This window comes from Agelaius tricolor, unplaced genomic scaffold, assembly GCF_023055355.1.
Source record: "Agelaius tricolor isolate 1412-34295 unplaced genomic scaffold, bAgeTri1.0.p SCAF_16, whole genome shotgun sequence".
Classification (NCBI taxonomy): domain Eukaryota; kingdom Metazoa; phylum Chordata; class Aves; order Passeriformes; family Icteridae; genus Agelaius; species Agelaius tricolor.
The window spans coordinates 3,806,749-3,821,495 of record NW_027269276.1 but is presented as its reverse complement, the minus strand read 5'-3'; the positions used below and the strand labels follow the sequence as shown (position 1 = coordinate 3,821,495).

At 42.8% G+C, this 14,747-nt stretch overlaps 1 protein-coding gene across 2 annotated transcripts in view; it reads right to left on the bottom strand.

Moving 5' to 3' along the window:
- IGF1R (insulin like growth factor 1 receptor) overlaps positions 1 to 14,747 on the bottom strand; it is a 170,909-nt gene that overhangs the window by 42,655 nt on the left and 113,507 nt on the right. For both annotated transcript variants that reach the window (XM_071441261.1, XM_071441260.1), the window contains exon 3: positions 1,295 to 1,607. In XM_071441261.1, the coding sequence (XP_071297362.1) occupies positions 1,295 to 1,607 (313 nt within the window). The remainder of the gene's footprint in view (positions 1 to 1,294; positions 1,608 to 14,747) is intronic.

The following is a 14,747-nucleotide window of genomic DNA, read 5'->3' as shown; positions in this document are numbered from 1 at the left end:
AACCCACTTTCCTCTGAGGCTTAAAGAAACATGTAAATTGGTAACAGTTTTCCATGCATAAACCATAACAGAAAGAAGCTCCTTTTCTAAACTAGTAAGCTCCTATTTCAAAATCCTGCTCTTTAACATGCCACAAACCACTAAAAGCTGCAGATACAAGAAAGAGGATTCAACTAAATGTACAAAGAATGCTGGAAATGCTTTCCATTTGCAACTATTTGTTAACAGCACCTCTGGGGAACAGAACATTCACTAGCCTTGAGTTACAGCTCCTTTCAATCTCTGCAGAGAGCACAACACCGAGATAAGACAGGATGGCCGCGCACTCCAGCGTAAGCGGCTCAAACAGCTGCTACTACAAGCTCCAGGAGATAACAAAAGCTGCATTTCTCAGGTGAATATCTGGATTTGGGCAAAGGCTGTGCTAAGTTGCTTGTATCCAAATGCCAACTGGAGACTGCCTGGAACAGATGGATGACATGCACACGGAGACACACAACTGCTGCATCACCACAATCACCTTTCCAGGAAACACAGCAGCCTACAAAGATGTCTTTTAGCATAATACTGAAGTACTACAAATTTTAGAATACTGACTGTCCTTTACTGCAAGTCTGTGATTTCCAAGGGACAGTAGTCAATGAAGGCTGCTTGCTTAAACCACTGGAAATTACAAAAATCACAAGCAAACATTGCTCCAACTGTTAGAATTAAGTAACAGGAGGAGAGTGACACTCGTCCAAGAAAGTATTCTGTGCGATACTGTTGGCCGCTGCATTATTTTTGTCACCATCTATATGATTACTTCCTTCTAAAACACCATTGTTATCTCCTGGAAATAGTGAAAAAAGGAAATTAAATTAAATACACTAAACAATACACACGTCTAAAATGCAGGCACACACAAAGCAAATAATATGTAAGGCAAGATAACTCCTATGGTTTGTTCTGTGTGATAATGGTCATCAGCCAACTCCAGCCTTGGGCTTCACCTTGTTCTTGGGCTTCACTTTTGCTTTGTTACTCTCTACTTGAAGACCTGGTTCTGCATGGCATGACCTCCTCCAGCCCTTTGAGGAACCTGAGCCCACTGAGGCTGCACAGGGCCGCACACACCCATCAGGGGGATTCCTCATGGAAGGGTCTAAGGCAGCTTTTATCGGGGAGTTGCGTAATCCCCCACTAAAATTCCTGCTCCTACACCCTCCTCCCTACCCCAAGTAATTTACACCCCAGCTGCCCTGAACAGGGAGTGGCATACCCGCAGAGGACAAGCAGGCAGAAGCTGCGTTACCTTTGGCTCCCGTTGCGGATGAAGCCCGAGGGACACTCGGCCATGCACTCGTCGTTGTGAATCACAAACTTCTCGTACTCGCTGGCGTCCGTGGCGGGGACTTTGGAGCAGAACTCCCTGGTGACACAGCGCCAGCCCTCGAACTTGTAGGTGTTGGGGGGGCAGGTGGGCAGGCACACGCCCTCGTAGTAGTAGTTGCGGCAGGCCACGCACGCCGTGTTGTTGTCGGGCGCCGTGCAGCTCCCCAGGCACTCGGGGTGGCAACACTCGTTTTGGTCTGTGCAGGCTCGCTTCCCGCACGAGCTGGGGCACACTGCAGGACACAAAGCAAGGCAGCGTGAGCATCACCTGTCAAGGTGGGTGGCACTAGAGAAGAAACTCCGCTCGGTGCAACTCCACGGCGATTCATTCCCTGCGCTCTAGAGCGTCTCGGAAAAGAAACCAAACCCATTATTGTAAAAAAATTCTGGTTTTCTCAGCTTTAGTTGCCTGAAAGTATCTTTTTCTCAGATCAAATTTATGACATGAACCAAGTAAGTAATAAAGAAAACTGCTGAAAGCAAGATCAACATAAGGATAATGGAAACAGGCAGTACTGGAACCTTTTCCATAGCCCTAGTATTATGGACAAATTTTTTTTTTGGCATGCTGACTTATTGTCTTTCTAAGCATTTCTTGCCTTTCCTATCTGTACTTAAAATTGGTCTTCTATTGGCAAGAAAACAAGCTTCCTTCAAAACAACTTAATTACACTTGTAGAAGGAAGCACTGCTCTGTGCAGCACACATGGTTGGGCTGACCCCAGTGTAGCATCCCAATGTTGCTTATGTGTGCAAAATGCGGTTTAATAAAGTATCAAATCATCATCCACATCAAATACCGAGGAATTATGGAGCTACTATTTTCCTGTGAAGAGCATAACAGAATTCTGCCTTATCCTCAAATTCTGGGTTCACAGAACAAAAATATGAAAGGGAGGGGAAAAAAAAAGGGGTGCAAAAAAGAAAAAAAAGGGGTGCAAAAATTTATGGAGACATTTGTTTTATGTGAAAGCATTTCAGCTTGGAAGACACGAACAAAGAGCAGAATCCTCAGCAGCCGAGCTCACCACTGCTAGATCAAAAGAAGTGGCAGCATTATATTTATGTAACAACAGCATTTTGATTACAGCACTCTATGGCCTTTTAGCCACACGAGCCGTGTGCCAGAGGCTCTGGCAACACACAGATTGCAAATCTGGTTTGCATTAAGTAGCTGCTTGCCACTTTCTAACTTAGCTAAAACACTGTATCAGTAACAACAGCAGAAAACTGGATTTCAGTGGTGCCACTACAGAGAGATCCAAGTGAAGCAACACAGACATTTAAACTGAATGATTTCAGCAGAAAGCAGACAATCAGGAGAGAAGTTAACATCCCAAAAATGACCACTGAAGCAGCTGATGAAACTCCACACGAGTTCTTCATTGTGATTTATCTCTCAGTTTGCAGCTACAGTGTTGTTTTAATGCAGGACTAAACACCCTAAAATTTTAATGGCCTCTTCTTCCCATAAAGTCCAGGCTCTCCAGTTTTTACAGTCCCAATTCAGCAGAACTCCACCATCTTGACACAGGACAAAACGCTCAAGACTGCTATTAAGCAATAATAACAGTAATAACAACAACAATTCCCCCACAAAAACAAACCAAAACTCACAAAAACCCCCATTGCTCAGAGCTCTGCATCCAGGATGTTAACACCTTACACTGACTTTTGATAATAAAAGAGCATTTTCTGACAGCTTTAAGTAGTGCCCACCTTGAAAAGGACTTGCCAAAATGCCATTGAAGAACTCTGCATTTCTTGTCAGAAGGATTCTATATTGACTCTGATTAATTTTAATCACCTTGTTTTGAAATAGATGGAGGGGGGAGACTGTGAGAACAAGGAGGTGGGACCATGAGCACTGCTGGTACCCGCTCAGGTACCACAACTATTACATGAAAACCAAATTGAGAAAATTTTCGCAGAGCCTGTAAGACTACAGAGAGCAGGAACGTAGAGGCAATCACTGCTAAATAACTCACTGTCTGAAGATGCTGGATGATTTTTTTTCTCTTGAAAAGGAAACAAACCATATACACCAAACCCATATACCAAAACAAAACACGTGTGCAGGTGTGTATTCTCTTTTTGACTGTAATCTGCACCAGTGCAAAAGAAGTCTGCCCAGATGCCACCTTAGTAAGGCATCACAAATTGCCTTTCACCTTAAGGTACACAGGACTTGCATCTGGCACTACTGAGGGATTAAATAAAAAAAAATAAATCAGTGTGTCTTGCTAGCAGATGGACTGCTGTGCTGAGTGGGTGCCAGAACTCAGATTTCATGTGGTAGCTACATTTCCAGTTCAAAGCCCTACTAAAAAAAACACACACACCCCACCCCATGCCTCCACAAAGTTCATTACTGGATGTATTGATTAAATACATTATTTCTTTGTTTTCATCTGAACAATTTGCTGGAAAACAAACACTGCTGTACTAAGTATTGGGATAAACACAGATTAAGTTTATTTCATTCCTGGGAAAGACTCCTGTATTCCCTTAATGCCTCTGCCATTCATGAGCAGTCTGCTATAAAAATAGGATTCCCTGCATCTCCTGCTAAATCTGCTGACTCTGGTCTATGGAAATATAAATTGGAACACAGAAGGATACACAAGTTCACATGAAAAAAGCAATCAGTGAAACAGGTTTTCAAAACTATAGTAATATTTTAATCACAACCATTTTAACGTGAACTCTTGAAAACTTTATAAAGATAATTTTTTAAAAGCTCAGCAGCCTCCCTTTTTCCTCAGTCCTGTTTTCTGCTTGTTCTTGCTAACGTTGGCAGAGTTTTCAGCCTGGAGACAATACGGGTATCCTGTTTCTTTGAAGAGGCAGAACAAGAACTTCTGTGTGTGTGTGTAGGACATATTATCAACAACAAAAAAGCCTTATCTGCCTTACACGCCAGCTCCCTCAGATATCCCTGTTCTAAAAACCTTACTAAACAATACTGGCTGACCTCACAATCCAGACCCATCTATCCTCCCCCCACCCTCCCAAACTGCGCTCCTTGGTCTCCTAGATTTGCACCAAAACATGTAAAACGCAGGTTCCAAATACTCTGGCCAAAAAAGTGCCCTGCAATACACTCAGTGACTTGTTGACTTTATTCTGCAAGAACATGAGAGACACAAACAGGAGCAAAGAGTGGGCTGACATTTGGGGACAGAACTTATCAGCCAGGTACAACAGTGTCTCAGAACATGAAGGCTGATGACGAACACAAAAAAAAAAAAAAACAATCCCCTGAACAAATCCTTGCTGACAAGCCCAAGGGCAAAAAATGCTTAATTGTCATCACATGGAGATACCAAAATAATGGAAAATTTCAGAGACCTTGGAGGGCAGCCATGGGAGGAGGAAGTCAAAGCAAGATGTGGAGAAGGGCAGACCCTTAAGTACTTTAATAAAGAGATTATGGAGGCCTGACTAGACCAGCACCCAAGTACATTTCGGGAGTGAAAGAGGTGTCAGATCTTCAGAGAAAGACAGTACAAGGCTATCAATAGCCACAAATCCAATTTCCCAGAGCAAAACCAACAACAGAACTTTCACTGTCCATCCGCATTTCACCTTCTCTCTGATTTCTTCAGAGTTTTCCCTGCCAACAAATTATTTTCCAAATACTATTAAGATACTATGATCACTGATAAAGAAGAAAAAAGGCAAAATTTTTAATTCCATGATGCCTGCTTACTGAGCAAACTAGATTCAGACCTGATGTACACCAAGGGGACACCTTAAAACTAAATGCCAGAAACATCTTCGAAACACAAGGAGCCCCAAGAGAATCTGACTCAGAGACTCATTATCCTCAATTAAAACCCCCAAGATGCTAAACCAGAACTGCAAACACAAAGCAAGGTTTGGAAATCCTCAAACACAGCTCTGGTGGAGGGGGGGGAGAAATTAAAAAGCAAGCAACAAATCATCTGCCTGTATTTACAAGAGTTCCCTTTTGGACAGGCTGAGGCTGAGGAGGTGGCAGTAAGTTTGTCTGACATCTAATCCCTGCCTGCTATGCGGAGCGCGCACCACGCCAGGGCTCGCCGCAAACGCCCCGCGTTGACATCATGGCTATCGCGCAGTTCGGGCAGACAAAGTGTTCTTATCATCTCCAAGACGCCATGACTTCAGCGATGCTGGAGCAGAAAAATCAGGTGAATAAACAATCAGTCACAGGGAGTGAAAATGCAGCCAGAGGAGGAAGACTCCTGGCAAGCAGAGGCGCCGGCCTCGGCCAAGGATGGCACCGCGCCAGTCACATGCGGGCGAGCAAAAGGTTGCCAAGTGTGGGATAAATATTTTTTAAAGATTCTTTCTCTCCTTGTAAAAAGATACTTGATCTTTCTTTGGTTTTTGGTTTGGTTTTTTTGTTTTTGTATACTCTTTCTGGCTTTTTTAGAGCATCCTTCAGATAAAATAAATGTTTCAGAAAAAAAAAATGGGAGGGAAAAACGCACCTCGTTTTGAGCAGAAACCAGAGGAGGAAGGGAGTGTTTTCTCCTAGCCAACTACTGAAAAAAATTAGCTGTCTAAATTTATCCACAAAGACAGAAAAATACAGTCACTTTTGGAATGTTAATCCTTCTACATGACAGGATTTTAAAAATATTGCATTTTAATGGACTAAACTTTGGTACGGCCTTTCAAACAGCTGACTTTAAATGCTCAAACAGCCTATACAAGACCTGATTTCTTTTGCCCAATATTCTGTGAGAATAGAGAGACTGGAGAGACATTACTCAGAAAATCCATTTCCAGTGATTCATGGTCAGGGCTGGAATCAAAAAGTACAGAATAAAAGGAAATACACATATTAAATACATGCAGTAGAGTGTTCTGATCACAGAAATATGGGCAAAAGTCATCTCCAAGGCACTGAAGAGGCCGCTCAGAGCAGTTGTGTAAATCATTATATTACCACAGAAACAACCATTAGCAGCTTATCAACAATGGTGTAGTTTTTTCTCATTTCTTTTCCCCCATCTCTAAAACTCATTATCTCATAGTCAGTGAAATCTTGCAGGCAAAAAACGCTGCCATGTTGAACCACTTTCTAAAAGTTAAGGCAAAAAGTCTGGCAGCTTTTGACATTAACTGCTAGATCTCAAAAGTTCAGTTCAATCCAGCACTGATCTAGGACCTGAAAGAGATTGTATCCTCCTTTCAAACCTCCAATATGTAGAGTCATGCCCACCAGCAAAAAACTTGGATATATCCAAACTTACACCAAGAGGGCATTAAGTGTATGGCCCACAAGCTATGTCTGACTAGGGATCAGTCATGTGTTTCCATGTTTAAACCCAAGTTACTACCAACCCATTTTTATCCCTGGGACCTTTCCAAGGATCCTGAAATTATTCTGAAGTTGTTCAGGGAATTATTTTCTTCCCACTACACCTGGTCAGCCTCCACACAAAGCTTTTTGGTCTCTTGCTTCTTGGTATTTCTGTTTGTCACAGATGCTGTATATGCCTTTATCCCTGCATGAAGGAGTGGGTGTGATGAAGCATCCAGAACCTCAAAATAACCTCAGTGGATTTGCCCAGCCTGATATCAGCCCACTAACCGCACAATTTTTAATCATATGAAAGATTGATCAAGGAATCTGTTCTTGCATTCCCCTCCTAAGAATTTTACAGGTGAAAAACAACACACAGCCAGCTGTGCAGCAGCTGGAGTCAACTGCTTGGATGGAAGCAGTAGATGGAACCTGTAGATGATTCTGGAGCAAAGGAAGTGGAAGAAAGGAGTGGGAGACAGGTTAGGAGAGGAAGGTCCAGCACCTGGAAACTCTCAGAATTCCACCAGATGCAATGAAGTCTATAAAGCAGAGAGGAAAACGTTCATCATTCAATGAGCACATTCCAGTTGGATACACTGGAGTTTGATGACCCCACACATCTCTCTTTTGGCCACCTCTCATTCATTCCTTACCCTAGAAGTTATACCAAAACAGCTTCCAGGCTTCCCAGCTGTGATACAAAACAACATGTGTGCCAGATCCATTTTACTCAGAGCAGAGGACTTGGGGACACTCTTTGGCACTGCATAACTCCCATATCCTTTCAGCTTTCTGCAAATGAAGCAATCAACCCTGCTAAATGCTCCAGCAGCGTTACAGGAACTCCTATCACACCAAAATGAGAGTAAATGGAAACCTGAGTGAAGAAAACAACCACCTTATCCCACAGTCAACAGGAACCCACGGACAGCACAGGTAGTGCGTGTCTGCTCCCAAGTGCGTAAGGAAGGTGCAAACAAACACGAGCTATTGACAAACCCAGGCAGCACAAATTGCATTCTCTTTCAAAACAGTTTATGTAGCCCAGCACAGCCCAGACTGGCATCATTGCAGCTGGCACTCAGGAGAATGAGGAAAAAAACAAGTCCATTTAGTTCCTTCCACGCCAGTATGAATTCAGCACATAAACAAACCCCACGGAGGCAGATACACAACCATCTCTGGGGAGTTGGGGCCAGTTGCACTCTATCTTCAACACTGGGTAAACAAACTGGCTGGGAATGTTTTACCATCCTTACTGCACTGCTCCAGAAACATTTCCTCTACGCACGAGGAAATTTCCCACTGGAAGATGCAAATCAGAACAGTAACGTTGACCAGAGTGGGGATGAAGGCAGGAACACGAGGGTCCCCCCGTGGTGGTGAAAGCTGCTCCCCATCCACTGCCATCCCCCACTACTCACTGTCACAGATTTGTCCACATTCCTAAAGGGACAACTGAAGTTCCTGAACTCTGCATTAACAGATAAGGAAAGCAAAGTGCTGCTGAAGAACGGCTCTGAGGCAAATTATTTTTCTTTTCGCTGCAGATTACGAGCGATATATTGGGGTTTTACTTGTTCTTGCTTAAAGCTAGATTTAATCTGCCTGTCTTCCAAATGCTGCAAGTGTAAGGCAATAAGCTTTACAGGATTTAATTAATATACTGCAAGCAAGGAGTGCTGGTCAGCCATCTCCTGGCAAAAGCCCAGCTGGAGGAGGACTACTATTCACATTCCAGATTTATTCTAAAGGAGGAAGACAGGCTGATAACATTATCACACTGGCCTAAATTATGTCGTTCTCTTAATGCCGAAGGATCACGGCAGTTTAATCCAGGGCAAACAAGAGTCACTGGTTCGGAGGGATTCAGCTCCTGCTCCATTTCAGGAATGCCCTTTTGCTTTCATGCCTTACACCCATCAAGAGCTTAACCATTCTGGCACCAGCAACGAAACAGAATGTTCGTCTTGGAGGCTGAATCAACACTGCTCCAGCCAAAGGCTAATTACACTAAAATTAAAGGGAAAAAAAGCTTCTTCAGGAAAACTGTTCATAACACACACAGTGGGGTAAACCTATAAAGTTTTTGTTCATCTCCAACTCAGACGACAATTACAAATAACAATACCTGTCGAGTTCTAAACATTAGAAAGATGCAAATTCAAGGAAAAAGCCAGAAAAACCAAAAACATTCAAAATGCTTTACTACAGAGCAAGATTTCTCAAGCTGTTCACCTGTCAGTGAGATAAGCCACTAAAACCAGGATTAAGATCCAGATGTTCAGGAGCCTGAGAAAAGAGTAGGATGATACTGGAAGGGCAAAACAAGCTGCAAGAATGCTGATGGTTTGCAAAGTTATCAGAGACACCTGGTGCATTTGTTTTAAATAAAAAACTACTAAATCTGTGAGTATGACATCACTTATGATATTTGTACATTGCAAGTGAAAGGCACCCTGCTAACAACAGCAACGATGCTCCAAACAATATTAAGGCAATTATGCTAAAACGATCAAATAAAGTATTTCCTTTAGGACTTCCAGAAGTACAAGAGTGTAAGCAAATCTGACAGCAACTAAAGATTGTGCTCTAGAGATCCACAACTACCAAAGGGTGAGCTCTTTCCTTGGTTTTAATAGCCATGGAATATATTTTTCATTCTAAAGCTTCCTCTATTATAAACGCAGAGGGAATACCGAAAGTTCCAGAATTTCTAAGACCTAAAAGCAGACAGGAAGATTGTGCATGAATCCATTTCTTAATGCATTTTAACAAATTTATAGGCAACACTGACAGTGGGAAGGATACAGCTGACTTTAAAGCTGTATTAGAATTACTTCCCTCTCACACCACAACCATGGATGGAAGCGTCTCAGAGGGAAATGGGAAAATGTTATCTTTTCAGACTTGATGCAAATTGCTTTAATAATTTGTAAATCACCCTGAAATATCTGGATCTAAACTTTTAACTCCACCCTCCCATGGTCTGATGTGCGGACAACAGAACTGCTGCAACATTTGCCTGTTTGCTGAGGGGTTCCTGACCAGCTCTGTGCGTGCACAGGGAAGCTGGAGCTGGGCTGCAGGATCTGCTTTAGGAAGTGCAAGGATGCTCCCAGTCCATTGTGGCACTGGACACGACAAACCCAAAGCGAACATCGCAAGTTCAGCAGCTCTGAATCCCCAGACAGCTCAAGCTAAGCAAAGGACTCAAACACCTGAGTCAGAAGGGACTGGGGAAAAGTGCCTTGGGTCAGCAAGGAGCACGGATGGAACAGCAGCAGCTGGGAGTGCTCAGTGCTTCCTGCTAACCCAAGTGAGGGATGACAGTGTCATCCTGCCTGTGCTCAGCTCACTATCTTTAAAAACCTCCTCCGTTGTGAGACTGAACTATTTTGGTTCTCCCAACAGCTTGATAAATAAACTGTTTGACTGTGACATCCCCCAGAAACTGCAGGCACACAGAATGCACTCACGGGACAAACGGCGCGCACAGCGCTGCCGGCCGCGCGCTCTCAGCTCACACTGCCGTGCTCGAGCTGTCTCTGCTGATACACTTCCACACGCTTTTGAGGAATTCCTGCTAGCATGACTGGGGAAAAATAATAATGACATTGCTTGGGACTTTCTAAATCCTTCCCTGCAGTAAGGATTTGTGATCAGATTAGGGAGTACCAGAGGTTTATTTATTTATTTGTAGGAAGGACAGCCAAGGTGAGCTGTATCGCTGGATCCAACAGGGGCTCCAGGCTGCAGCAAAGCCAGCTCCCAGACACTGCCTGGCTGCTCTGAAGCTGGAGACGGCATCAGACAGCACTTATTAAAGAAAAAGAGGGGATTCATGTTTTTGATATTGGCACAAAGTGGGAAGCACGCTGCTTCCCACTCTGTTTTTGCTCGAGTTTGGCACGTTTGAGCTACGCTTTTCTTCTCCGGTACCTTTTTTTGTCATCTCAAGTCACATTCACATGAACATATAAATACGCAGATCCTTACGCTCTGTGTATAGCAGATACTTACAAGGATGCTCTCAAAAAAGAATATTCTTTTCACACACTAAAAAAATTATACAGAGTTATTTTAAATTCAGAACTGTTTGTATATTCCTTATAAGTTTATAAAACTCTCACTGTCCTCCCATGACTAACGAAACTGGAATTGAGAGAGTATTCTATATTTATAACTCGTCTGGTTGCTCATGCCTATGGCCCTATTTCCACCCTCCATTACTGTACACAGAGCTATGTGAGGTATTGTGGGTTCCCAAACTTCACCGATTTCCTAACAAGGCAGGCCTGTGTCCCGGAGGAACAAGCTGGGGGCTGTTTCGTTCGAGCATTGGCCCAACTCAGAGGGAGAGGCCTTGAGCACTGTGGTTTTGGCAGCTCATCTTGAAGCTGGTATTAGAGGCCATGTCTGGGCAGTGACACGCCGGGCTGGCACCGGGCTGGGGATCAATGCTCTGTCTGCAGCACAGTCCCTCTGGGATTCCTGCACACTCACCCCAGTGATTCCACTGAGCAGCTCCTGGGTCACCTACAGCACAGACACACCACAGGCACCAGGCATATCCAAGCCTGACAGAATCACTGGCCCCTCAAAATCCAAAGGAGGCAAAACCCTCAAATTTTACCCAGAACACCCTCGGGAGCATGGTGTGTTCAGTGATGCTGGCCCACTGCAGACCTCCAGTGGCTGGCAGAGAAAGAGACTCTATCAGGTATCTAAATGCAGCAAAATAAGGAAAAACTGGATTACATACAAATGAAGGCTGGGTGACATATGAACCCCCTATCCATCCTAGACTCATGCAATCATATCCCATCTTTTGGGCAGAAACACTTTGCAGTTCAAAAATCCCAGCGAGAAATCTGAGGTTTTGTCATTGCAAAGGTGCCTCACGATGCATTTTGAACTCATGCCAGGCACCTGAGGGGCACAAAGCTTTTTTTAATTCACAGCTCCTATATATGCTCCATATAAATAAATATTTACCCAAAAATCAGAGGGAAAATAGGTACAGACATTTTTTTAAAATTCAAAATATGTTGTTGGTGGTTGGGATTAGGGTCTAACACTCACGGAGGTGGATTCACTACAAGGCCAGGATGGATAAAGCCTTGAGAAAACTGGTCTAGTGGAAATTGTCCCTGCCCATGGCAGCGGGTTTGGGATTAGATGAGCTTAAGGTCCCCTCCAACCCTTGACATTCTAGGCTTCACTGATTCATTAGAGTACCAGAGCTATAAAAAACCCACAAAAAGCAAGAAACCCACAAGTCTTCCTAAGAGGTTTTGCTGAAAACCAAGTTCAGAAGAATTTATCCAGGGGTCTAAATGCTTTGCATAACAAAGCAAGGCAAGATCTGGACTACACTTCGAAAGTTTGTAATAAAACATTATCAGGAAAGCAAGTGGTGAACGTGGACAACTTCGTGTAACTGAACTGAGAACGTTTTCCCCTAGGAAAATAAATGTTCCCTTAGAATTCCGTAGCTGAGAGAGAGTGACAGCTCCTAAATCCTCCTAGAAGGCAAACCAAGAACACCTGCCCCTCCTTCCCTGTACTCCCAGGGTCACTGTCTCTGCTGTGGGTAGGCAGTGGTGCTGCAGCTTTTTTCCCCCTGAATTTATTCAGCAGCTCTCTTTGCTTTGCAATAATGCTGTCAGGATTAACAGGCAGCTCTGGTGACTCAGATGTTCAAAGAGAAAACATGAGCTGTACCTCTCCCCATCTCTACAGCAATTCTACTGGTGCAATTGTTTTCCATCACTTGCCGCACAAGACAAACTTTTAAGAGCTATTAAACACTCCTCCAGCTTAGCAAGAAGAAAAATTATCTAAATTTATCAAAGGAGCTAAAGTTCACTACACTTTGAGGAAAGGATTTAAATATGGATTATGTTTTCATCCATCTAAACCACTGAGTAAAATCATAGAAAGATTTTTTTAAGAACTGAATAGAGCAAAACTTAGTATTACCACTTAATTTTTTTAACGTTTCATATTATTTACATACTTTAAAAATATTTATGCTGAAGTACAGCAATGATGTTTTTCTACAACAAGTGATAATTTGACAGACCCTTTTCTACAGGTTTTAGAAACTCTCTTTTAATGTTAAAATTCCACTAAGGATTTCATTAATTCTGCAGAGGGCTAGTATTAGTTACAGGAGAAAAAACAGGTTTCCAAAACAAACAAGCTCTGCAATTCAGTAATATCAGTATTTACAGGTTCTTCATGCAGAACGTGCAGACTTCAGACAGACCATGAAACTTTCCACAACCTCGTTTACCCCAGAAATTATTGGATTTATAGGACGTCCACAAACACCTACAAATGGAAAATTTATTGAATTCTAAGCTTTATTTCTCAATAATACCATAGTAACAAGACTGCAATTACCTTTTCTTCCAGTTACAGGTCTCCCTGAGCCAATAACTGCAGATCTCTTTGGTTATAGAGGTCAAAGGGGTGAAAGCATCACCACACTTCCCATTTTCCACCTCCTCATGATGCTGCACTGGGTTTTTACTATTCAGAGGCACATCCTCCTCTTTGCACTGATCTGTTCTGAGCACACCAGCCATGCCATTCCCTACATTCTCCAGCTGTATATTTACCGAACACAAAGCAGACCAAGAACAAAATATTTCTGGCCATGATGCAGATATCAATACCATATCACCCCCACAAACATTTAATGCTGATGCTGAGAAATGTTGTGACAGTTATGTACCACCTCTGGTCCAGCTGGTGCTCACTATAAAAGGGGACCAGTGGCTGGTTTTGGCCAGTTGGAGGGGGATAGGGCTGTATTGCCATCATTTAATTTGAGAACCACTTTCCTATTCCATCATTAGAAATGGTATTTCTCTTCCAATGTTTACAACTGCAACATAAAACAACAAATGGATATGTCTCTATTTCAAGAGGAGCAGGCCTTGCTTTCTCTGCAGTTATATGAACTTCAACTTCCATACCCATTAAGTTTTCTGTAAATTATGCAAACACTAGCCAGAACACACTGTTTAAAAATCACACTGGTTAAAAAACAAACAAATCCCAGACAAATCCGAATTTGCAGACAGAACCTTCACTGAAAAACAATGAAAGGGAGCTACCAAAAACAGTAGATCCTGCTTGTTGATGGCTCTGCAACAAGAAACAGGGAGGAGAAAAAATAATTAGTATTCCAGGATGTCCCACGCACACACCCAAAACTAAAAGCATTAAATTGGATGGGAATAGAATAGCTGATCTTGCCTGCAGTCAAATACAGAAGTATCATTTAAATTGCAAATTACAGAGCAACAGATTTTTGCACAAAGTTCAAGGCTGTTCTATGGTTTGTTTTTATGAATTAGGAATGACGTGGGGAAAAATTAAGGGGTTGGGCCAGCTACTACCCTTGATGCATATTTCAGCTGAGACATTTCTCAGATTCATTTGATGCACTTTATGCAAGCACCACTGCTCGTTAAAGTGATGGCAGAGAGCAAAGCAGCTTCCCAGAGATCCCAGAGATCATCCCCTGGTGGATGCAGCATCCACTGCTGGCCACGCTGCCAGTGCAAGGATTAACTGCTAGAGAACATCTCCAAACTCCTCATTACTCCCTCTTCACCACATGGGAAACTTTTAATCCATTTATACCTTTCCTGGGCAGTGCTTTTGGACCAACAGTTCATCTGACAAAGCTTCTGCCTCCCTTGCCCAGGTTTTAAAGTGCTTGTTCCTACCAGCATCAGCTTCTTGGCCTTGGTTCCCACAAATTAAACTTGATGAACGCTTCGTAACAGAAAAATACATACTTCACATTCATACAGTGCTTTTTAATCAGCAGTTCTCAAAATGCTTTACAAAGTATGAAATCTAATCAAGTGGCTGGTTTTGATGCAGAGTTTGGGGGGATAAATGCAATTAAAAAAAAGAGGAGTTACTCCATGTTACAGCAAAAGGCAGAAGATTTAGGAACAGACGAAGCTGTCTGCCTTGATATGCAAAAGCCTCTGACACTACATGACAATAATAACTTTCTTTAAAATGCAACCAGTCCTGAATT